General features: G+C 34.1%; 1 protein-coding gene across 1 annotated transcript in view; it reads right to left on the reverse strand.

The window, feature by feature from the left end:
• MAP1B (microtubule associated protein 1B) overlaps nt 1–26,282 on the reverse strand; it is a 57,283-nt gene that overhangs the window by 17,133 nt on the left and 13,868 nt on the right. Inside the window, exon 3 of the mRNA XM_015818542.1 lies at nt 1,923–2,005. Coding sequence (XP_015674028.1) covers nt 1,923–2,005 — 83 coding nt within the window. The remainder of the gene's footprint in view (nt 1–1,922; nt 2,006–26,282) is intronic.

Genomic DNA, 26,282 nt, shown 5'->3' on the forward strand with positions numbered 1-26,282 from the left:
CTCAAGGTTGAGCTGCTTCAATACTGGTGATGTTATCTAGTTTGGTAATGAAACGTCTGCAAGAAAACAACCCAGCTCAGAGAGCATCAAACACCTCACATGCCATGAAGTTTGCATTGGGACAGCACATGTTTTCTTGTTTATTCCTCCCTTCAGACACATATGATTCAATGAATTACCTTTTATAATGAGTTCAAGGATGATCACTAAAAGCTTAAGGAAGCAGAAAAAAGCAAATTCCATGCTGATTTAAAACTAATTGTGCTAGGATATAAAAATGTACCATTACTTTTAATGGGCTATGTCCCTTTTCTGTTTATCATTATCGTTAAACAATGAGATTAGTGTTTGATTATCTTGTGAATGCCACTTAAATTTCATCCCTTTTAAATGCACTAGATCCATTAAAAACAGAATTCTCTTCTTCTATTGTTTCGTGTGCCTGCTGATAAAACTCTAGAAAGGCTGCCAGAACACTTTACAAAGTCAACAGCTTTTCCAGGAAAAACATTAATATATGACTTCTGCATTTTACTCCTACATTTTATATATTTAAGAGAGTGGCATGCAGAAATTGGCAAAAGTAAGAAATTGATATAATTCTTGCCAAATATTCAGTGTGAGAATGTTGTTAACTTATAATGAGGAATATCTATTATATTACTGTAAAAAAGAAAAATACTAGTTTTTTTAAAAAATAAAAAACTTCCTCAGATAAGATCAAAATTAACTTTAACAAAACAACAAATAAAAACAACGCCCCATTAAACCCCTCCCCCCAAAAAAACCAAAGAAAAGATTTAAAACACAAACAAATATTTATAGGAAACTGGGAATTGTGACTTAACCCATCTAATAAAATCACAAAATCAAAATCACAAATTTGGACAATATTAGCATAGGGTAAGAAATGAACAAAAAGCAGTGAGATGTAAAAGAATTGTGAGCAGTTTGTTGAGTGACTTAAAATCAGATGGGAGCTTGCAAATAAAGAGATCAGGATTTTGGATGGTAAGGAAATTAAAGATATGTTAAAGAAATACAAGGATTAAAGAGTTCTCAAATTAAATATAACAATTGGCAATATTTTACAAAAATATAGAACATCCTCCAGAAATTAATCTCCATGAAAAATGAGAAGAAAATATCCAATCAAATGGTAATTAAAAAAGATCCAAAAGGATCCAGAAGATTATACGTTGGCTGAGTTGATATTTGTTGGAAAATATCACCAGAATATTGGATATTTGGAAAACTGGTAGAAAACCCTAAGAAAAAATGTAATAATCAGAAATTAGTTTAAATTAAGCAGAAAAACATGTAGAAGAGCTTTACCAAATAGATGGGTGAGCACTACTCTTCAAGATGGTTTAGATGAAAAGGTGGGAACAACAGGAAAAGTCATCTGTCTCTCTGAGTATTTATAGATTTGTCACAAGCATTTGATTGACCACTGAAAGAAACAGGATACCCCCACCAGTCTGCCATGCATGCTATTTTATATCATATTCACATCATTTGCTTTTTCTTCATAAATTATAAAAGAATATATACAATGTCACCAAGGAAATGGAAGAGAATATGAAATACCATTTACTTATTGAGTCATATATTTAGGTTTTATTTTCATCTAGGTGTGGATGAAAAATGAAAGATAAGCCTGCAACCAAAAATATAACACAATTAAACCACTATATTAATATATACTATTACTGTACCTGAATGTAATTCATACTAAACTCAGTGGAACTTACTGAACAGTAGACATGCATTCTATTTCATTTTGAGTGATATAGATAAAATATGTAAATAAAAATATCAGTATCTCTGGTCTAGTTGCTTTGAGTTATTTTATGCCCATACATGTAATTTTGATTAAAGTATATTAGCATAGGTATGATTTTTTTGATTTTTTTTTTTACCTCAGTGCTGACTGCTTCATCTGAAGGATTAATCAACACAACAGTTTCTAAAACTTCACTTCTGTGGTGAAGGATTTTCTGACCTGTGAATATGGAAGAAAAGAAAAATGAATTTTAAATCCTGCATTTTATATATTCATGTTTTCCCTATAAGCATTTATTCTTCTCAGCAAACTGCTTTTTTGCAGAACATTTAAAATAAAATCTACATGTTAGTATCATGAAAGAATGGTGATCAGGCAACACAGCCTAAAAACCTTTTAAACCTTTTGATTCATTTAGTTTCATAATATTTTTCAATGCAACTGCCAGCCGTAGCTTTTTCTAACTTTCCTTTTCTTGACTTTATTTTGATGCGTGCGTCTTTGTTGAGAGAGGCAGTGCGATTAATTAGCAATTTAGACTGGGATTATGAAGGCAAAGCCACTGTTTAAGTACCCAACTGGCAATTAGTCCAACATCTCAGGAAAGTACCGTGGCACATTTTATTAAAAAGAATTCATCAATCTTGACCCAAAAAAAAAGCATACAGAGAGCAAACTGTTTAACTGACAAGTTAAAAAAATGATATTTTTTTCAGTTCAATGTACTTCAAAATATTAATTTGTACTAGTGAAATTATACAATTGAGCTTTTGTTATTAGTAACAACCAACAATATGTCATCTATGTTTATTCAAATGCCAACTTGTCCTATAAAGTTCTTTTCTCAAAGTCCTTTCTATATTGTTTTTACAAAATCACTAGTATCACAATGTTTAATTGATTAGCTACATCAATTGATTAAAATATTGATTTGCAATGATACCAACAATTAATCAGATGGCAGACCTTTTTTTTAATCCACTCAATAGAAATCCTTATTAAAAACTCCAGATGGCAAACACATCATCAAAAGAGACATCCCAAGAGTATAAGAGATAAAGCAGAATGTCCAATATGATTGATACAAAGGGCATATGTATTTGCTCCTGTATACCACCCAGAATCAACCAGATTGGGATAGCCTGTAAATGCTCTAAAATAAACAGTCTACAATAAATAATGAATGTTTAAATAGAATATAGACTTGATTCTTTAAAAGCATTTCCTTTCACAAGCACCATATATATTCATTCAGAAATAAATTCTATTGAATCTATGGGCTTTATTTCAAACTGGATGGGAGCCATAAGATATATGTGATTCTTATTCAAAACTAAGTTCAACTTTGTTAAATAGAGTTTATAGTTTCATCAATTTTTCTCAATTTCAATAAAGGAAACATTCTATTCCTAGCCTTCAGATTAAGAAAATTAAATTGGCTTGTGATATACATGCATACTCACATACATACACACACATATATATGTATATATCTGTATTTTAGTGTAAACAGTATATATAATAAACTAGGACAGCAATAAACATAGATGTCTTTCTCTACTGTTAGGTCATGTACTATTTAGAAAGTAAAAGTATATGCTAACTAGCCTGATGAGAATATTTGTGTTTCAATACACCTAGAGGGCATGGTTGAAGAAGACTATGCTATCTTTAATTATTCCAGTTCAGGGATAGTGAAATTTTATTCAACAATATGTTAAGAGGGTTGATCTAGTTCTATACTGATATGACATGGATCCCTTTTTCCCCGTTTTGGAGCATCTATCTCTGACATCTGTCACCCCACTGATTAAATAAATGCCTTTTGGGCTACAAAATCTGGGCTGCAAAAAATCCAGTTGATCAGAAGATGGAAGCAAAACAGTTTTGTGTATTTCTTTGTTGGCATCCAGATTTTTGCAGCCTGTATCTGGGGTGTCTAGTTAAAAAAAATCTGTCTGGCGTAATATTCTACAGATGCATCGCACCCTTGTCAAGGATTTCTTTTGCTCAGAGTGTTCTTATGGCAAGTCAGATGGCCAAGTGATCCTTTACAATGCTATTGATTTTATCTTCTCTGTTCTCTATACATCATTTGTTTTGTGTACAAGACTATTTATTTTAGATAAAGTTTATCTCTGAAATAATAAATAGAGGTATTGGTAAATAAAGACACCATAACTTTGACACTATTTCCAAAGTAGTAACTTTGATTAACACTGACATTAAATTGCCATGTTTTTCATCACAAATCTATGGAATTATCAATAGGTTAGTCAAAACACATCACTATTATAGCACATAATAATAATTTGCTTCGCTACTTTAACCAAATATTGAACATGAAGAGTCTATAAAATGTTTGCTAGTGGTTCCATGAAAGAAGGGAAAGAGCGATATTATTTTTTTTAATAAAAAGGATTACATTTGATAATTTATGGGAGAAATTCAACATTCAACATTTGAGAAAAATTTTCATAAAGCCTTGATTTTCAAAATAACTATTGGCCTGTGAATATAGTTCAATACATACTTATATGAGAATAAATCCCACTATATTCGGAGGAATTAGTTCTGAAATGCATAGGACTCCACTTAAGTTTCCCTTTTATGGCATGAATAATACATTGACTGCAGATATTGCAGAATGAAGCACTTAACATATGTCACGTCAGCAATTCTTTCTAATAAATCTTCATTTGAAAAACAAAGACAAAAACGAAATAACAGCAGGCTGGTAGATTTTCTGTATCTGTTTGCAGATTAGCTTAGAGATACTTATGAAGCCCAAGTTCTTTCTGCCAAATGGAAAATTTCCTGTAAGGTGTGCAAAATAGAGTCTATAAAGAGCCATCACGTGAAAATAAGGAATACTTTTGCTTTTAAAGATATATTTGAATCTCAGATGCTTTTAAAATAGTAAAATAGAACAAATTTTGACAGAAATATTTGGTATGGTAAGTAGGAACTAAATACCTTGTTTTAACATTTTCAGCCAAACAGGAAATTTGCTTTGATAAATTGTTAACAGTAAGGAAAAGTTTGATTTATAAATTACATGCAATTCCAGATGAGTCTGGAATTTTGTACTTTTTCAGAATGAAAGATGAGATGTCATTGATCTCCTTTAAATTCTAATGAAAGTCCAAATCTCTTCTATCCTTATACATCAAGCAAAAATTCCAGACTTAGTTTGAAGCTAGAATAGATTCAGATCCGATGTAGATTGCCATACAGTTAAAATGTTATCAAATGTTGTGTTCATCTCTATAGCTTTGGAAGGCTAATGTGTGTATAACCAGATTGTCATTTTAGATAGTGAACAAAAACACTTTTTCTGAGATACCTAAAGCACAACTTCACAGCCTTCTGCTTAAGAATTAACTGGGAAATCATTTCTAAGTGACTGGAAGCACTATTTTTCTCTTAATGCTCTCCTTCTCAAATGGCCAGGTTTTCCAATAACTTAGCCTCCAATGAATAAGCATTTTACATATCTCATGGAAACCTCAGATCTCACTATAGTTTAAAATAAGACAAATCAGCAAAGTACTGGGAAGCAATACATGAAAATAATTAAATGGATTAATATAATTGGAAGCAAATGCAGTACTGTCAAGCTAAGAGATACACAAATAATAGCTGATCTCCAATAATAGTCTTATCTGAGTATTTATTAGTATAGCTCTGATAATACAAAAATACAAGCCTGATTTACTGTATATGAAAGAAATGATTATATAAATGCACATTGCAAGGCAGGATTCACATTAATAAACAATAAAGTAGATGGCAAAGAGAAAGTAATGTGTAAAATGCAGTGAACTTCAATACAACAAATTAAAAATAAAAAAGTGTAACTAATATATAACTCAAATCTGCTGCCTACTGACTGATAAATAAATTCAGTAAATTTGTATGGCTGAGGTTAATATTTAAAGAAGTCATTCACAAAGGCAGGAACCAAAAATATATGGGTTTTAATCCCTGAACTGACCACTCCCCAGGGAGGAGAACATTCTATCCATTGCTTCTGGGCCATATGTTTGGGATTTAAAATTTTTACTCAAAGGGGCTGTATCAGTTCATGAAAAATTGATGCTATTGATAGGATATTTTTATCAGCCATCATTTACTAAAATGTATTTTTACAGAAAGAAAGAAAGAAAGAAAGAAAGAAAGAAAGAAAGAAAGAAAGGAAGGAAGGAAGGAAGGAAGGAAGGAAGGAAGGAAGGAAGGAAGGAAGGAAGGAAGGAAGGAAGGAAGGAAGGAAGGAAGGAAGGAAGAAAGATTCCTGTGGTGCATCTCCACTGAGGACAGAGTTGGGCAGTGCTTCGAAAATTGCCAACTCCTCCACTCGCGCCTGTTTGCCAAAGCAGGGGTCTTATTAAGGATCTTGAAAAAATGTCAGAAGGCATATTATGCATGCTTTCCATATCTTGTTAATTTTAATTGGTCAGTTATTTACCTTTCTTTTAAAAAATACTTTATATTAAATATTTTAGCAATAGTAAAGGACAAAAACAAAAATCAAAAGAAAACAATGGAAAGGAAAGCAAGAAAAAATGCAGAAAGAAGAAGAAAAAAGGAAAAGTAGTAAAGAATATTTTAAAAAGGGAATTCTGATCTTTACAAAGACAAGTAAAGAGACATCTTAGGTTCACATTTCCTCATTCAATATTTATCTTTATTATACTTAACCAGATGTGTGATAAGAAGTGCCGTACAAAACTGTAGTAAAATTGTTTTGTATTATGTTTATTATTATTTTTGTTCCTTGTGGGATGATGTAGTTCTGCTGGCTTTTGAGAAGGCAGTGTACACCCCCCTCCACAAAGGGCCATTGCTTGACCCAAATAGTCCTGGCAATTTTCATCCAAATTCCAATGTTCCCTTTTTAGAGAAAGCTATACAGGAAGTGATTCTGCTGCAGCTTCAAAAAACTCTGGAGGAAATGGATTATCTAGATCTCTTTCAGCTGGGATTCAAGCATGTGTATAGGATTAAGATGGCACTGATCACACTCTTGGATGGCATCTGCTGAGAGAAGGAAGGGAATAGTGCCTCGATCTTTGCCCTTGACATTTTTCAGCCGCCCTCAATGCCATCAAGTATGGTATCTTCCTGGACATGCTCCAAGGGTTGGGGGTGGGCAGCACTCTGTTGTGTTGATTCTTCTTCCTCTAGGGTTGGTTCCAGTTGCAAAGCAAAGGTCCAGTTGTGGCATCCCACAACTTTGTGGGATGCCACAGGCTCAGTTCTTTCTCTCCCCCTCCCCCCATTTAACTATATATATGAAGCTGCTGGATGAAGTCATCCAATGTCCTCCTGTCTCCTGGCTACACAGATGATTGTTGGTTTTCTCAGCTACAGTGTGTTTTTTGTATATGTATTTGTTTTTCTTTTTTATCACCTCTGTTTGCCACCCAGAGTTGTTGAGTTAGGCAGTTATATACATTTATTAAACTAATTAGAAATAGGATATTAAAAACAATTCAGATTAGAAAATTACACAATGAATACTTTCCAACAATATATTTAAAGGTTTTCTGACAAAAGTAAGACTGAACAATTTCTAATATGTGTTTCTAGCTATTTGCATTTTGTAATTTGCTTCTCGTACAGCTTTTATTTATCAAAATAAAGCTTTTGTGATGTAATCCTGAGCATACTGATTGTTTTCAGAAATAAAAGTCTTTGAATTCAATAAGATCTGAACTGAATAAATACATTTAGAAGAATTGCAGGCTATAACCTTTTTCCAAAATCCAAAAATTGAATTGAGAAAATATTTAGGAATAATTTTAAAAGAACAATCTTCCTTCTGGTATTACACTAAGTATTTTATTCGCAAAGCAAAGGAAAACAAAATCAAATAGATTAATACGTGCAAAATATAAACACTGATTTTGGTGGTGGAAGGGGTGGTATTTTAATTTTAACTTTTCAAGACTCTGATTCTTATTTGCCAGTGGTGAAAATTTTAGAGTATCTATTTGGAACATCTGTAGGGAACAAAGAACTGTTGCGCTTAAAGAGCAGCTATGTGTACAATAAATATCTGTAAACCTAAATTAACCAATTATTTATCTGAAGTTTTAAAAGAAACTGAAGATTGGCTTGATACTTGCTGGTAATTTTTAATAATGGATAGTTTGTATTTTACCTTAGCTATCAAGAAGAGGTATCAGCTGTCTCATGAAAATACAATCTACTCAGAATTGTTCTAATTTTACTGCCTATCTACCCAAATACTTGTCTCTGAAGTAAACTGTTGTCTTAAATCAAGTTGTGTGCACCTAATGGTGTTGGTACCAAAACAACTGTATCACTAAATATTGATTTGTTGCATCATTTGCCAGCTTTATGTGACATTTAATTTGCTGTCAAACTACTGCCATTAATCAACCAGAGACAAACAGCTGACCTTTTGCCCCTATTATTTACCATGGGGATAAATATTTCTTCAAAACTGTTGTTATATATTATTCCTTGTCACACTGCTTCTATTTATGTTTCAATAAAGCTGGAATTCCAAGGTAACTGCTAGAGCCATTATATAAAATGGTCACAATTGCGTACGTATAAATCAAAATTTCCAACTTTGTTTTTCTTCTACAGTTTGAATAGACACTTTAAAGGCCTTACATTTTTGCTTAATGTATGCTGGTCTATGTCCATAATAAAGTTTTGATTTAATTTTAATTTGATTTAATCAATGGATGGGTCAACTCTGGTTGGAGAATTGGTCCTGCATGTATCTTGGTACCAAGCCTTTATGAGTTAAAATGGTCTTCTAATTGTACCTGGAACCCTATTAGCAACCAATGCAGTGATTAACTGGTCTGGTGATTAATACCTGCCAGACAAAAGGACACAGCATTTTGTACCAATTGTAACTTCTGGGTATAACTTCTTCAGAGATATCCCCATATAAAACATATTGAAATAATTACACTTGTGTTTATAAGAGTGCAATATACATTTGCAAAATCTTCAAATTCCAGGAAAAACCACAGTTGGCATACCACCCACTCTTGGATAAAGAACCCTGGCCATACTTTTCATCTGCCCATACAGGAGTAGCTATAAGTATAAGGGAAACCCAGGTCACTAGCCTGCCCCCTCAAAGGCAGTCTTTCCCTTAAGACAGGGGTGTCAAACTGCTAGCCCATGGGCCAGTTTCATCATACCGGAGCCGCGCCCACCCCATTGCCGGCAATGGCAAAATAGTCCCAATACGTCTCGTGTCGCGAGTTTGACATATCTGCCTTAAGAGGTAACTCCAGAGCCAGCCACCATGAACCTTGGAGAGGAAACATCAGTTTAATTTTCCTTGGTTTTAATTCCAGATCCCAACAGCCTGCTTACATCACCAAATTGGCTTGGAAATAGGGATGTAAAGTGAGATACTATCAGCATACTGATAATACTTAATCCTAATCCAATGATAGACTTTGGCTGTTTTTAAAAAGCAAAATAAAGGTTTTGTTTTCCTTAATGGGCTAATACTAGCTTTTTAGTTTACCAAGTTATAATTCACAAATGCCTAGGATGGATTTATCTTCCTTAATACTGATGCACAAATTTGAGCAATTGATGCTCATAACATTCACATTCTTCTTGTATCAAAACCACACCTGAATCAATAATACTGCCTCAAGGGAAATTAGCTTTCCTTTGTGGAAAAAAGAGGCTGTGGGTTGAGAAAAAGGGCCAGGAAACTGTCTCAGCCAGTTAAGGTAGGTCATTACTACCTTAACTTCTGATAAATATATATAAAATTCTAAGCAGAGGGCAGCAAAAAAAGGAATGGTATTTAAATGGAAGTATGTTATTAAAAATGCTTTTGTAGTACATGTCAAGGCAAAATTAAATGAGGTGTCATTTTCTTTTCCACTTTCTCACAATGCTGTAATTCTCAATGACAGTGTGCGCCACACAAAGGTGGAAGATTAGTAGGGAAAGAGATTATTGCCAGCAGTGATATTAAGTGGCAATGATGTATGCCTATAGTAGCATGTTCATTAAATAGTTTGACCCATAGCACTGGATCAAGACTTCCCACTATCCTCACAGAAAGAGCTGGGAGAACATTTAGAATAAGGTTGCTACAGGGGTAAATACTGAATTTTTAATCCTCTTTGGTATTCCTTACTTCTGCTTTTTTTGTAAAAAAAAAAAAAAAAAAAGGTGCCGGAACTCACACACATCATACAACCCGCCTTGCCTACCCTACAAGGTTCCATCAAAAAAAGTTGCCGGAACTCCGTTCTGGGCGTTCTATGAGAAAAAAAGCCCTGCTTCTACAGCTCTGCTGCTACCATCCATCCCCTGTGTGCACCCTGGATAGTGTATGAGCACGAATCAAATAGACTAGCAGTCTTAGGCAGCCAAACAGCTAACCTTTACTAATACTGTAGTCTCCTGGTGAAGGTACCATCACCATATGCTAAAGAAATAAATCTGCTGCTACCTCAGGTAGTGGTAGCAAGAAGGGGCTCTCAGACAATCTGCTGAAGTTGTGAGTTCATTGATGGAAAAGGGCCAGGATGTTCAATGCTGATCAATGAAATTCTTTTAATGACCAAAGTTACAATGGAGCGGATAAAAGTGATTTACAAATAGTCCTCACACTTAAGATTGTCATAGCATCCCCATGGTTATGTGATTGCAATTCAGGCACTTGGCAACCAGCATGAATTTACAATGGTGGCAACATCTTGGGGTCATGTGATTGCTATCTGCAATCTTCTCAGCTGATTTCTAACAAGCAAAGTCAATGAGATAAGTCAGATTTGTTTAATGACCATAGCAAAAAAGGTCATAAATTCAGGCACAGTCACATGATGATTCACTTAATGACCATAACACTTAATGATGGAAGACCTGGTCCCAACTGTGGTTGTAGGTTGAGAACTACCTGAATTCATCTTCAATTTTGCTTAATTCCAGTATTATGTATTCATTTTCTCTACACATTCCATCATTCTGTTCTGTTTTCATCTTCTATCTTCTTAAAGAGGAAACAATCAGATGCCTTACCGGTAGTACTATTTTGTGGATTTCTTCTTACATAGTTTTGTCTCTTAGTGGATATTAAGTTAAATGGAAATCTTTTACTTCTGCTACATAACATCTGTACCAAGACAGCATAATCAATATTTTCTTTTTTAGATGATCTATCATAGTCTATCTACAAAGCTGTTTTTTAATGTTGATTAAGCTACTATTCACAAGTAAATGGATCCATTTACTATAATACTACTTTCCTTTTTCTTCTGTTTCAACACTTTGAATAAAAATATGTAATCAATATATTCAAATCATTGGGAATCATTTCAACAATTCTCAGATTTAACCATGAAGAAATACGTATCATGCTGTTTAGAATTCAAATTATATTTATTTATTTCATAAACTCTGCAGTTTACCACAGATTTAAAACCCCTGGATTTTCTGTTCAGTCTTATTGTTTTATTACTGTCCCCATCCTGATGCATACAGAAAAAGACTCATAGGAGAGAATTTGCGAATGTCATATAAGAGTATAATGGAAACTTGCTGGTGATCTTTATGTGATATATATATACACACGCATACACACATACACACATGATAGTCTCTGAGAATCAGACAGATTGAACAGGAAAAAAAGTTATGTGAATAGATCTATTGTGGTCGGCTTAGCATAATATATATATGAATCCTGTTTATATATTGAAGCAAATAACACACATTAGAAAAGGATAATGAATGCATTGAACCAATATGGTGTAATAGTTAAGTTTTGGACTAAGACTGCACTAAATCCAAATAATCCTCAGCCATGGAAACTGACTGGATGGCTTTGGGGCAGTCATGATCTTTTACAATTTATTACACAGGATTATTGATAGAGAAAACTAGAAGAAGGAGTACTACAGTATGTGTGCTTTAGAGCTTTTGAGTAAAGGTTGAATGTAATTTAACTTAATCAACTATTCAGATAAAAGTGGCTAAACTGGTATTTCTCTGAAAAATGAAAATTATAAATTATATTTTCTAAGGCAAAATTTTGTTCTTCACATCCTGTTTTTTTCTGTAAGTTTCCTACTTGGCTGTCTCATATTAAAATACTGGCTTTATGCAGTATAAATAATATATCATACGGTCCATAAGATTCTCTGGCATTTTAATATCTTTGGAAAGGTTTCCTCTGGACGTTTTATAGACTCTAATACAGTAATTTTCTGAGGTGTTTAAGGGACACTAAGGAGTAATCATTTGCATGTTGTGATACCTGTTTTCAATCAAACTGTCTCAAGAAGCAATTTAACATATTAAAATAAGGTTATAAATTAATCCTGACTCCTTTGTCTATTGAGATTCTATAAAAAATTTCAAACATTAATTTCAAATCATTCTGGTTAAATTATATTTTTCTATGCCATATTTTGCATATTTTAAAAAAACAAAACATATTTTTCATAATATTTAAATCATTTAGAAAATCTTAATTCTTTCAATTCTTCATCCAAATTTATTTAAAGACAATTAATACTTTCTGGCATCAATGATTTTCCACTGTTAATATGTTTAAACTTATTTCCTTGCCTAATGGATGTGTACTGCTTGACACAATCCTAAAATATCTCCTACCATGCATACTGTGAAGTCTGCATATTAAGCTTGTTTGGAAAAGATTGTTCTTGAAAAGGATGTAATAGGGCTAACAGCTCAGCTTTCATTAATGATATATGGTGGCTGGCCCTGAATATTTAAGATGGTTCAAGAAATTGTCAGAAACAGCTCACAAACAAATACCAGGAATTCAAAGGAAGTCTCAGCCTTACTCACTGTCCTGAATAATAGGAAACACTGTTGGGAGAAATGCAGTGGTTTCCTAACTTGGAACAGCAAGAATATAATGGGAATAGTATCAAAAGTGCATACCATTAGGTTCAGTCATAATAGAATCTCTGTGTTAAAAGATTTTTGAAGCAATACCCGCCAATAACAGAACCAATTCAGTAGAATAAACGGCCACTGTTACCCAAGGCAACATCACCATACTAAAGAAAGAATTATTTATTCTTCAGACAAACATTTTCAACTTAGCGTCTTCCATATATTTTGGGAATTCAATTATTTACAGTTAGTAAAGCTAATTTTAGTCCCAACACATATGGAGAACTGCTCTAGATCAGTGTTTTTCAAACACATCAATTTTAAGATGTGTGGACTTCAACTCCCAGAATTCTCCAACTTGATGAATTAGCATTCTATAATCTATAACAAGTAGGCAGAGGATTTTAGATTCAGAAAGCTTTCTCTAGAACAGTGTTTTTCAACTTCAGCTACTTTAAATTAATTCTAGAACATGCCGGCTGAGGAATTAATTAAATTATATATTAAATTATATCTGATAGAACTGATAATTAATTCCTTCCATTCTAACTAAATTAGAGCAGACTTCCATGGTAAAATACCTTGGGGGGGGGGAGATTGCATTCTTTTACAATGGTTGCATGCTCTCCAGAAGGATGTGCTGTAAGACTATTTGTTACCTTGGATACTGATCTGCAGTGCCCCACAGGGTTCCTACTTTGCCTCCCATGCTGTTCATTATGTACATGAAACCACCGAGAGAAGTTATATGCGATTTTGGAAATGGGCATTATCAGTATACCCATGACACTCGGCTCTCATGTTCCTTATTATCCAGTTCCAAGGAAGTAATGCTGCCTATATTTAATAATGGACTCTGTGAAATTAAATACAAACAAGCCCAACGGGAAAGTGGATTCAGCCTGAAATTCAACCTGTTTGGCATGAGCTGTATTCCCTTTATCAAAATTTTGATAATCACAATGAGATGCACCTTGTTCCAAAAGATTTTATCATCAAGATTATTTTAGCATTTTATTGTTAATTTTAATTTGTATTTTAAAAAATTTATAACCCGACTTTGTTGATAAATTTTGTTAGCTGTCACAAGGGAAGAAGTATGAACATATATCAAATAAATAAATAGTTTGATAATAAAATGAAAACAAAAATGATGCTGTAAAACATAACCAGTTTTTCTTTGCCTGATGTTTTGAAGTATGCCTGTGTTAAACTGGAAAAAGGGAGAAGGAAGATAAGAAAAACTGAACAGCAAGTCACAGCTAAAAATTATCTGATGCCTTCATTCCTGCTTCTGTTACTGTCTCTCTTCCATTTCAAATCCAATTAGAGCAATTATAAAAAATAAAGAGCATTGTTATCTATCCATCCATCACTTAGAAAGACAGAGAATGTGTAGTAGATGATGATATTTATAAGTCCAGGCCCCAATGGTTTCTTGCCAGGACTACAGCAATATTTTATGGAGGAGACTTGCTTTTTCTTCTGTTTGTCTATTGATCTTGGTCCATAACTTTGTTAACGGCACATTGTTCTTAATCTCCCTTATTTTTCTTATGTTTTTTTTTCTATCCAAGGGCTTTACACTGACCCCCTTCGAACTCTTGGTACTGTTATTTAAAGGTCCAGTGATCCCGCTTTTGTCTTATGATTCTGTTTCTACAACATGATACAACAATGCAGACGCTTTTTTCCCATTTCCTTTTCAATGTCGCTTCATCCCATTTGCATGGTTTTCAGGATCTGGATTTTTTGATTACAGAATTTCCCAGCCGCACACATTCTTGCATGTATTTAATAAGGATTTGAATACATATTTACTCAATAAAGCAAACTGATTGGTATAAATAGTTATGAGCAGATACCAAGAACGGCAGTAGATTAAAATATATGAGGTCAGAAAAAGCAGGTTTAAAATACCACCTAATTTATGGGTTGTTCTCTAGATCTATAATTACAATGTATTACTACAGTATATTATTTAAAATTTTATATACACTGGTGAAAGATTAAGACAATGACAGAAGTTACAAATATACAACTTCTGAAATTATATCATCATCTGAATAATGTTTTTGTTTGATAGTTTAATGGTTTGGGTTACATTTAATAGTTACTGGATTTTATTGCTAATAAGTGCTGCCCAGACATGTTTAATATGGTTGGTCATACAAATCTTTTAAATCAATCAATCAATTTGAGTAATGTTCTTTTTTATATGAATCTGAACAGGACAAGTCATATATTGAAAAAAGAGAAAAAAATGGATAAAATGGCAACATTATTTTTAAAAATAAAAGATTATACTGAAATGCCAATATCTCAGAAGTTCTAAGATTGGCATAGAAATAATTGCTGGGGAATCAAATTATAATTATTAATTCATTTTAATATGGAAAAAATCTCTTAAAAATAGAATATTGTGTTCCTCTGAAATTTAGTGCCTGGGCATTATTAAGATTTACAGGCTGAAGAGTCCTGCTAGGTATAATAAATATATTCAAATGTACAATAGGAATATAATTCTAGTGCTTGCAAAATTAGTCCCTGAAGAGACTTTGCCTTCAAAGATCAACATTTTACCTTATATCATCTGCAGCTGAGACTGCCTTTGATAATATCTCTGCCTATGTATACCAACTATACCAATCCAGACATCCTTTCTGCCAACAGAAGGAAACACAGTAAAATGGAAACACCTCCAGAGGTAAAGGCCCAAAATGATGTTTCCCCATTGGCCCAAACCAACTCTTTGTTGTTTCAGAGTGTCCAAAAGAGCAGTTATTTCCCAACAAGAGGAACAAGAAAGGGAAGATAGGAGAATTCACCATAAATTTCTATCAATTCAATTATTCAGAATTCATAAAATCTACAATATGCAATTATTCCCAGTCATTTTTATCCACATATGACTTGTGGGAATGCACCATTTCTTGGGAATCAATAAAAGATAAACACATTTACATTTTGGTTTAAAACTGATGGTAATTTGTGTCTTTGTTTCTTATTTTTAAGCCATAAAAGCAATAGCATTGCAGCTTGATAAAAGTTTAGTCTGGATCAAGCTATATGTCACTGTACAGCTCAATACTCAATTTAGAGGATCAAAACAGTCATTTGGAACTCCATCTATCACACTGAGTTTGGTGGCTCTTACTTCAAAAGAAATATGCATACAATTGTAACCTGAATTATTTGTTTAAATATTCCATTACCATGATTGGATATAGATTTATTACAGAAGCATTTCTAGCCTTTCAGCCCAAAGAGCACAGCAGAAAAAAACACAGCTGCTTTTTGAAGAAAAAAGGCATTTCATCTTCCTAGGGAATGTCAAGTTTGATTAGATTGCAGCATGGCTAAAGTGCTATTTTAGACATATAGCCTTCCATATGCCGATTTATACATGCACTGTGTAATTAGTTTCATAAATTTCATCTCATCACAATGACAAGGTGTCAGTGCTGGAGAGATTTTCAATGACTTAAATAAAAGAAAGCTTTTAATATCATCATCAATCAGAAATAGGAGATAAATGGAGGCTTCCGGTTTTACGTTGCGGTGAGACAGACACAGGAAGGCAAGGCTTTGCCTTCCGTGCCTGATTTCGCCCTGCTGGAGGCCCTGAAAAGGGCCTACAGTTGCCCCGAAGAGGCGATGAAAAAGGATGGGTGCCTTTTTTGATCCAAGGAAAGCCCTCTAAACTGGCAGTGGAAATATTGGCCGCACCTCTACGGCTGGCCATTAGCTGCTGACAACCGAAGAACAAAAGTTTTAATTAGCAAGTCGTAAACAGCATGTTTGGACTGGGTGAGAATATTGATCCTTTCTTTACTATTTTACAACTGAATTTCCTGGGAAAGGCTCCCAAGAAGCCTAAAACCTCTGGATGTGAACGGAAGCGGCATTTTAAATTTGTTATGGGGGACAGAAATACATAATACTGAAGTGAAAGTAATACAAAACTATAGTTTTGATAAATCTGAGAACTGAGATAATTGTTAAGATTTTCTATTGGAAAAAAATTATTAAGGTGAAATATTAGAAATATAAGAAATTAACCCTTTGTTTTAAGAGTGGAAAATGGAAACTGGAAAGCTCTCAGACAACAACTACAAAATATGAACAAATAAATCAAAATCATAGGACAAAGCAGAAGAAATGGATCTACAGATGCAGAAGATAGGAGAAGGGAAATATAGATTGCTGTATACAAATAAAATACTTCAAGACCTACCTATAACAATGAAAATACAAAAGATCCCTTACTTCCTTCGCCAAAATACACCTGAGGACAAGGAATAAGATTCGAGAAAATGGAACATAGAGCGGGCAGGGGAAATGTCTAGGGAATGTGGATGGGCAGAGTTTCCCCCAAAAAATATTCTACCTGAATTGCCTTTCTTATGCCAAGCAGCTTGCACAAAAATAGAAAGAAAAATTTTGGGCAATTTAATTGCCTTGGATTGGAAAGCTACTTGGCAAAGAAAGAAAGCAAGAGTTAGACTTAAAAAACAGAAAATTTGATTTATCAGAGGGGGCACTATCTGTTTAATATACCTGTTGGAATATGATTAAAAGAACAGATGATCCTTAGATATAACTAGATTTTTATAATGGAAGATATGATTTAGAATTAAAATAGCATTTTTCTTCTTCTTTTGATATGGGAAATTTGAAAAAAGGAGGATTGGTATGAATAAAAAATTGTTTAGTTATGTAAACATAATTAATATTGAGAAAATAATAACTGATAAAGATATTATAAATATTGATGAAAATCAAAAATTAATAAGACTACAAAAACAGGATATTGATTTATGAATTGATATTATTGTTATCTCTATAATATTAGTAAATATGATGAAGATGTCTATATTTAATTTTGTAAACATCAAAAGTACTAAGAATTGTAATTGTTCAATGAGGGGAAAAGGTAAACAATATGGGGAAGAAAGGAAGATCAAGGGAAAAGAATACTGGAGTGTACAGTACTGAATAGATCTACATAGAAGAAGCTAATGTTAAATATGTAAACCCAGACAACATGTTGTTTACTAAGTTCTAAAGATTGTAATTTTTAAAAATTAATAAAATTTATATATAAAAAAGATGAATATAACAGAATGCTAATTTTGCTGATAAATGTTTATGTTCTTTAAAACAATATAAAACTGTATTTCAGGTCATGTTGCCATTAGTTAATAGATTAATCAGTGGAACAACCTGCCTCCAGAAGCTGTGAATGCTCCAACACTGGATGTTTTTAAGAAGAGACTGGACAGCCATTTGTCTGAAATGGTATAGGGTTTCCTGCAAGGTCCCTTCCAACATCATCACCATCACCATCACCATCACCATCACCATTATTATTATTATTATTATTATTATTATTATTATTATTATTATTATTATTATTATTATTATTATTATTATTATTATTATTATCTAATTGAGTATTCCAATTTTAAGAATTCTTAAGAGTACATTTAGGGAAGGCTGAAATTGCTCCTGGGAAGGCTTTTTGTTTTATTTTTTTTAACACTTATATACTGCTTTACAGATGAATTCTGTCAAGAATTTATGATAAAACAATAAAGTGCATACTAAAATAGTACTTTAAAACACATAATATACAATAAAACATATTTAAAGAATGAGGGAGGAGGCAAAGGAAAGCAAAGAAAAAATATTTTGCCAACATTCCTTGCAGGAAGTTTTTCCTGGAGGAAGAAGTAAGCTTTCAACATGCTATAGCAGCTGCCTCCAGATTTACAGTAGAGAGCATTCCTTAGCTGGATACTACCCCAAAGAAGCTGGCAGTACAAAGTCCTAGCCATGAGATATCTAGTTACAGTTGTGACAATAGGAGAACCTCCAAAACTACCATTCTATATGAGGGAGTACAATCCCATTTCAGGTCAGATTAACTCCCCAGTTTCCAAACCAGGAAGCTACTCTCTACAGATCCTCTGTCTTGTCAGAATTCCATTGTAATTTACTGACTTTTCTCCAAACTATCCCTGCATTCCATCCCTGCATTACTAAGACATTCCCACTAAATCTGGAGCCATTCATTTATTGTAAAACTAAAAATGTAAATCATGTCGGCACCACTTTGGCAGAATTAAAAGTGAGACTTGCAAAGAAAAAGGCGAATGCATATGTTCAAATAGACAGTGGCAACGCAAATTATTTTATAGAGGTAGACATCATCCTGTCAAAACAACATGGCATCATTCCCTAATTATGAAATGCAACATAGTCAAATATATTACACTTTAGGATGCTGAATTAAGTTGAAGGTGACAAAGAAAAACAACATGAAGCAAACTAACAAAACCATATGACTATGTTCAATATAAATGTCAAATGTTTTTAGTAATGAGAAGCATTTCTGAATATCCCCCAAAGTTAAAAGAAATATGAAGATCAAGTAATTTGGGCTGTTCCTGTTTCCTCAGTAAGATAATTATATTTCTACTCCAAATTATATGCATATCATATAAATTAAATCTTCCTTCAAGATAAGTGCTATAACATAAGCATTCTGGGGAACCTAGAGATCCATACTTTATATGAAACACTTTATCCTGAGTTATACCCCCTTGTGCATTGTGTTGGATACAAAGAATTATTGCTATTTACTAAAAGAGAGAGAGTCAGCTTATACATGCAGAAGTCTAGAATTTCAGTTCTGGTTGAAGGAAAAAGCAATTGTACAGTGGTGGAAGGGGAAATTTAAAAGAAAATGGATAATCTAACACATCAAAGTAAATATTAGCTTGACCAGGTACATTTAATTGCTAAGAATAAGCAGACTTATTGAGGAACAAAAATTCATCTTTAGAAGATGGTTTATTGCAATAAATACTGATTGTCTTACTGTAGGTTGACTCTGATAAATATGGTCTTCTACATTGCCTAAGCAGATAGTGCTAATATCCTGGCCTTCATTCGCTTTATAATACTAAAGATGAGCCAGAATCTGATATTCTTTAAATCACATGTCATTTGAAAGATCTGCATAGAGATTTTGTCTAAAAATAAATGTATGCCTCCACAGGATAATCCAACATAATTTATATTTAAGTCAACCTCTAAAATTTGAAAACTGATTTTTTCTAATTAACCTGCAACCAAGATACATAGTTGGAAGACAACAATAGTCAAATGTTGCTGGTCCATCCCAAGAGTTTCAAGAGATGAATGCATTAAAGTGGAGTTTAAACTTTGATCAGAATCTCTGCTGTTTTGTTGATGCATAACATTAACTGTTATGATATAAACACCTTGTTGTTTTTCATCTTAGGACTGACAAACAGATTCCAAAAGCAACAAAAGCCACATATTTTCAGAGAAGCATGGGCCTGCTCAATAGCATCCAATTCTTTTCCAAACTGAAATCCAAACAGACAGCAGCCTGTACTACACTGTGAGTTTTGCATTGCACAAACATTTCAGATGCTTAGAAAGAAGTTATGAATTGCAAAGCTGCTCGGCTTGACTGCCAAAAGGATGAAAGCCAAAAAAAAAAAGGGTGGGGGAGGGGAGATGGGGGAAAAAAGGGTAAGTGCAATGTCATGCTTTTTTGTTTTTGACACAGAAGCTTTGTTGTAACATTGTTATTGTTGCAGAACACACTGCATGCATTTTGGCTAAACAGATAGTAACAGTTATAAAAAGAAATCCAGAACTGAAACAAAGGTTTAAAATTATCCATATATGGAATTAGTACATTGCAGTTCTGCAAAATACAGGCTCAGCTCTGATCTCAGACTATTATGAATGTAACCAAAAGTCCTCTGACTAGCAGGCAGCAAATGGGAGCCGACATCACCAATTCTGAAATGTCAGCACAGACAGCCCAGCTGCCTCTGAGCACAATTCAAGAGAGCAGTTGTTGCTAATAGTATTTAATGTCTTTAACAATTTATAGTATTTGTAACATTCTTAACACATCACAAACTTTTTAAAGATATAATTATTATATCTAAATGATGATTTTGTTTATTTAGTACAGTTTATAACCAGAAAAATACTAGGAAATTAGTAGTAGTAAAATAGTCGCAAGAAAAGTTCTGCATTTCAAACGTCAACAAATAGAGATGAAACCAGTTATAGGCACTATACTTATTTTTTATCCCCAAAGAAGAATTTTTCAAAATTTGGAGCTACTCCCCCTCCAACCCCATGATCCCATTTCAATCCGGTGAACCTGAAAAAGAAACCTAGAAAATAAACAACTTTAATATCTGGGGAGGTAAATAAATACCAGTTTCTGGTGCTTCACCACAGGAGTGTAACTTAAAAAAATTACTATCTAGACAGAAGCAGGCATTTTCAAATGAGATAAAAGTAAACATAATTTGGCAATATTTGTAAATGCAATTTTTTTTACTTAATCTCAGAGTAACTAAATGACTGTCATTCATTCATTTCTAGGCTAGATGTGGAGTGCCACACACCTAGAAACTGTTGCAGTGAGATTAAAACCTGCATCCCATAAATGACTTAGAGCAGGGGTCTTCAAACTTGGCCCTTTTATGACTTGTGGACTTCAAGCTGGCTGAGGAATTGTGGGAGTTGAAGTCCACAAGTCATAAAAGGGCCAAGTTTGAAGACCCATAACTTAGAGGTTCAACTCTTACCAACAAGGGTCTGAGTATATATATGTCTATATACATAAAAATATTTTGTTGTTGATGATAATTATCAGTGTTCTATGTTAGACTAGCCAAGTATGGCTGCTGAAGTCCTTCCCCAGTGCCTAGAGCAGGGGTGTCAAACTCAATTTCATTGAGGGCCGCATCAGCATTGCGGTTGCCCTCAGGGGGCCGGGTGAGTGTGGCCAGGGTGGGTGCGGCCTACTGGGTGGACATGGATGGAGTGGGTGCGGCCTACTGGGTGGGCATGGCCAGCTCTACATCGTTCGCGTCAAGGGTGCCTGTGGGGGCCTGGGCAGGAGTGGGACAAATCTGAGGGTCTCTGGCAGAAGGGGCAAGCGCCAAGGCATGGTCCATTTCTTCATTCCTCACAAAAGGTGACACCTCCCCAGCATGCACCCAGGGGGTGGGGCCAAACAGCAGGGGCTGGTTCCTCGCTGTTTCCAGATGATCTTGTGGAGCTAAGACTGAATGCGTTTCAGCATAGATGGCCACCACAAAATTGTACATTGGCTCCCGTCCGGCCTGGGCCAGGGCCAAGGCAGTGGGGGCCGTTCCATCACTGTTTCCAGGATGGCTTTGCGGGCCACATGAAACCACTTCGCAGGCCGCATCTGGGCCCCGGGCCTTGTGTTTGACATGTCTGGACTAGAGGCTGTGCAAGACTGAATGAGCAGCTTCAACTGTCCAGAACATAGCAATGCAAGCAGTGGTGGACCCACCTTGACATGGCCACATGGACCATCTGCTTTGCAAGCTATACTGGTTCCCAGAATGCTTCTGTATGTTATTCAAGGTGCTAGTTATAATTTATAAAACTTTATTAAACATGCTTAGGGCCAGTTATTTCAAAGATCTCCTGTCTCCCATAGTTTTTGCCCAACTGGAAAGAGCCATCAAAATGGCTATGCTCTGGATGCTCTCAATCAAATAATGTTGTATTTTAGAGCCTGCGGAAGCGTAGTTTCTCTATTATGATGACTGCCCTTTGGAATGAGATCCAGATGGCTCTCACCCTCTAGGCATTTGCCGAGGCCTAGCTGTCTTCCTAGGGTAGGGTGGATGGAATCTTTCTGTTAGATATGTATGTTCACATATATTCTGATGTGCTTGTCTCAATTTGCCTTTTAAAAAAAATATTCCTTTCTATATTTCTATTTATTCTGGTGTACTTTTGTTGCTATATATTTTAGCTGCCCAGAATCAACCTGGAATTGGGCAGCACTAAAGCTGAAACAAACAAATAAAAACTCTTCATCTCCAATCACAAAACTTATCACAATTTACAATCATCAACTCCTTATCCACAGAAATAAACTGCCACCAGAGAGGTCTAAGGATTACAATAATTTACCTTCTTCCAGACATAGAAGACATTCACTTTGATGGGAGATGATGCATGCAAGCCATCATATGACTGGTACTTCACTTGTCATTTAAATATTTTTAAGTCCTATATATTTTAAGATGAGTTCATCTAGGACACCCTCTATTATTCCCCAAATTACCTCAAACTAACATAATCTGAATGACTTGATTATTGTAACTATCACCCTTTACTAAACTCTTATGTCACACAGTGACCTTAATTATTAAGTAAGGATAATAACTGCCTTCCCAGGAATCCAAGTCTAACATTAACTTGTTTTACCAAAGCTATGAGTCCACATTATATTTAAGAACCAAAATAAAGACAATATTAAATTCATTGCATATAGAATACAATACCTGGGCAAGGCCTCTTAAGTTTCCATTAATTCAAACTTATGATGTATAGGAATGTTAACTGCTATGTGTATGTACCTATATATACAGATAGATAGATTGGTGCATGTATGCCTGCATGGTGTATGCACCTATATAACTCTTCTTTCATTAATGAATATTTGTAAAGGTTTTCCCCAATGCCATATACTGGTTAAAAAGCAAAAGCAATTCAGACATGTCAAAGGAAATGAGGACAGAATGATAATATTAATTCTATAGAGGGGCAGCATTTGAAGCAAGATATACAATTCAAAAAACTCCATATCAAAAATATAAGGCTGCAGAAAATATAGAAAAGGAAGCCAAATTTTCAGCCTGTGAAAGCTTTCTCTGATTTGAATTTTTAATCAGACATAAACTGATTACTCTGTAATCGAAGGTGCAATTGAATAAAGGACAAATGGTGAGGAAAAAAGTGAACAAGTGCTATTCTCCTCCTGTCATTAACAGCAGAACTCATGGTAATCCATTCTTTAATAATCCTGGAACAGAAGAACTGCGTTAATTGCAGCTTTGTCTATAGACGTGAATAGCTTTATTAGGGATAAAGTCAGTTTCTTCAATCTAAAAACCCACAGATGCATTGAACCATAAGTGCCAGGAGAAGAAATCCTGATACATCTGGACTATACTATATTAAAGAAAGATGATTAAATAAGATGATTGAATTAAAGAAATACAATCAAATAAAAATAATATGCCTCTGAAATGCCACCAAAAAGACTTCAAGCCCTGCTCATGGGCTTCCAGAGAGAATCCCAATGAGCATGGCTAGGAGTAAACCAGAAATCAACAGTGTTCTTCTCATATAATAAAATCATAGCAGCAGAAAGACCCAACCAGTTCACAATAATTATGTACTTAACTGCTGTAGTGTATTCATATTCTGAGTGACAAAATATTATTAGAAAGGAAATTAAAAACTGAAAAACAATTTGTTTTCATGTACAAGCATTCCAAGAGGATATCAGTGCACTCCTATTTGGTAGAATGTGGTCAAAATCTATTTTCTAATTGATGAGATATGAACAATAGTAGGTTTGCTTGCAAAGTAGTCTCTGGATTACAGATCATAACAGAGTAGCATGAGCCAGCAATGACAGACTTATGACTCTTTGGTGAGCGTCTGCTTAGGAAATGGCCCGGTTGTTTCCAATACCCTGATTTAAACATATGTCTATTATGCTTACACATGGCAAAGGAATTAATACATATCTAAAACCATAATTTTTTTAATAGTCTGGAATGGATCATGGTTAAAGACAAACATGGAAAAAAGGAAGAGAAAAAAAATAAAAGAAAAAATAAAACTGTTGTTATGTAAAAGCAAAAGCAGCAAGAATGAAGCAAAAACTACAGGCTATTTGATTAGTTTGTTAAGCATGTCTAGAAACATATTTGATGGAATTCTAACTGAAAGAAAACAAGATGACAATGACCCAAAATCTGGAAAATGCCTTGAAACTTTATGCTGGGCAGTACATGAGTACATGAGAAAGTTACTGCACAAGTATATGAATAAAGTGAATAGCTGGAGTTATCACAGAATCATGAAACTGGAACAGACTTCAGAGAGTATGCAGTCCAATCTGCTGTTTGATATAGGTTCTAATGTATTTGGGATGATGACTCTCTAGCTTTTGTTTGAAGATTCCCATAAAACTGTATTGGGTCAAAAATTAATGTGTGTTTAACAAATGTGGATGTAAAGTAATTGATCAGTACAAAAGAAACAAAAAATACATTGAGGTGGCTTGATTATACAGGAAGAAGGAATATAGATTGAAATAGAAAACAAATATAGGAAAGAAAAGTTCATTGTTGAAGGAGAATTATGAGAAAACTATAGTTGGATGAGGTTGATAAGATCCTTGAAAAGGATATGGTACTATATGTCTGCCTAGGTATGGAGAGGTATAATGAATGGTGATTGGCAAAATAGTTTTAGCTAAGTTGTCTCCTTTTATCTATTTCTTTGGGTTACTATTTTTTTTACTCCTTTTCCATGTGCTGCATAGCCTTGCTTATTTCAAAAGGCAATAGAATGCTAGGTATGTATGTATAAGTACACAAACCAAAATGAAGACTTTTTTTCCTCACTTCACTTTACCACTGCCAATTAAAATGCAATGTAGAAAAAGAAATGTGATTCATTTTCATTCTTTACTTTGCCTAATTTTAGCTGTCAATTAAGAAATAAAACTTAAGAGAAAAGAAAGATATAATTGTGTGAGATGTCAGATGTAGGCAATGAACTCAATATGCAAGATTCAGGAAGTCAAGCCATGAATATTCTACCCAATGAAGTAGAATAATAAGCAATACACCAAGTCCCACCCAGCACTGAGCAGTAGCACCTGCAGATTGCTTCCTGTCAAAGATAGCCAAATTGAGACTAATTGTCTTAAGGCGGAACAGCTTTTGAACAATTCAGCAAACTGAATTCATTAACAGAAAGGCCTCTGGTGCACATATGCTGGAGAGAGGAAAATAACATGCTTTTATTTGATCTCCTGAGATTAAAGAATTTTTAGTCCTATTGAAAAATATGTTGGTAATAGTGGAAAACAGCTTGTGACTTTTACCTGAGATGGAAGAAGCAATACATTTGCAAAATAAAAGCTTGTCCTTGGAGAGAACAAGCAGCAGTTTGTTACTATTTTAAATTTGAGCTCATATATGGAAATAAACAGTTTTTATTTTTATTTATTTCCCTGGTTAGTGTATGATATTTCAGGCTTTATTCAGATTCTACTCATTCAGAAGAGAGCTAAATTTGGTGACTGATTTAGAAGCATGAGTTGCCTGTGCTTTGAACTGTAGAGTGTAACAGATAAAACGTTGGTACTTCTAATTATTTTTTAGAAACATTTTCTCTTTTCTATTGCTTATAATTGGTGAGAAATCTACATATTTCCATTAATTTCAGTAAATGGCATACCCCTCTGAATCATTATGAGGTGAAGGAAATCAGATTCTCCTGTTTAACATAAAATGACAGCATCGGCAGGGTGTTCTTCTGCTTTATAATCCCCAACTTGACATGCAATGACATTATCCCACAGAAGGCAAAAGCAAATTATAATTCTTGATGTAATTACAGGTTTAATGGGAGGGGGAATTGGTACAGGCAAAGTAACCCTTCCCAGCAGGTCTTTCTATGAATACAAATA

The sequence above is a fragment of the Protobothrops mucrosquamatus genome, unplaced genomic scaffold (genome assembly GCF_001527695.2).
Source record: "Protobothrops mucrosquamatus isolate PMUCROS unplaced genomic scaffold, P.Mucros_1.0 scaffold762, whole genome shotgun sequence".
NCBI classification, from domain to species: Eukaryota; Metazoa; Chordata; class Lepidosauria; order Squamata; family Viperidae; genus Protobothrops; species Protobothrops mucrosquamatus.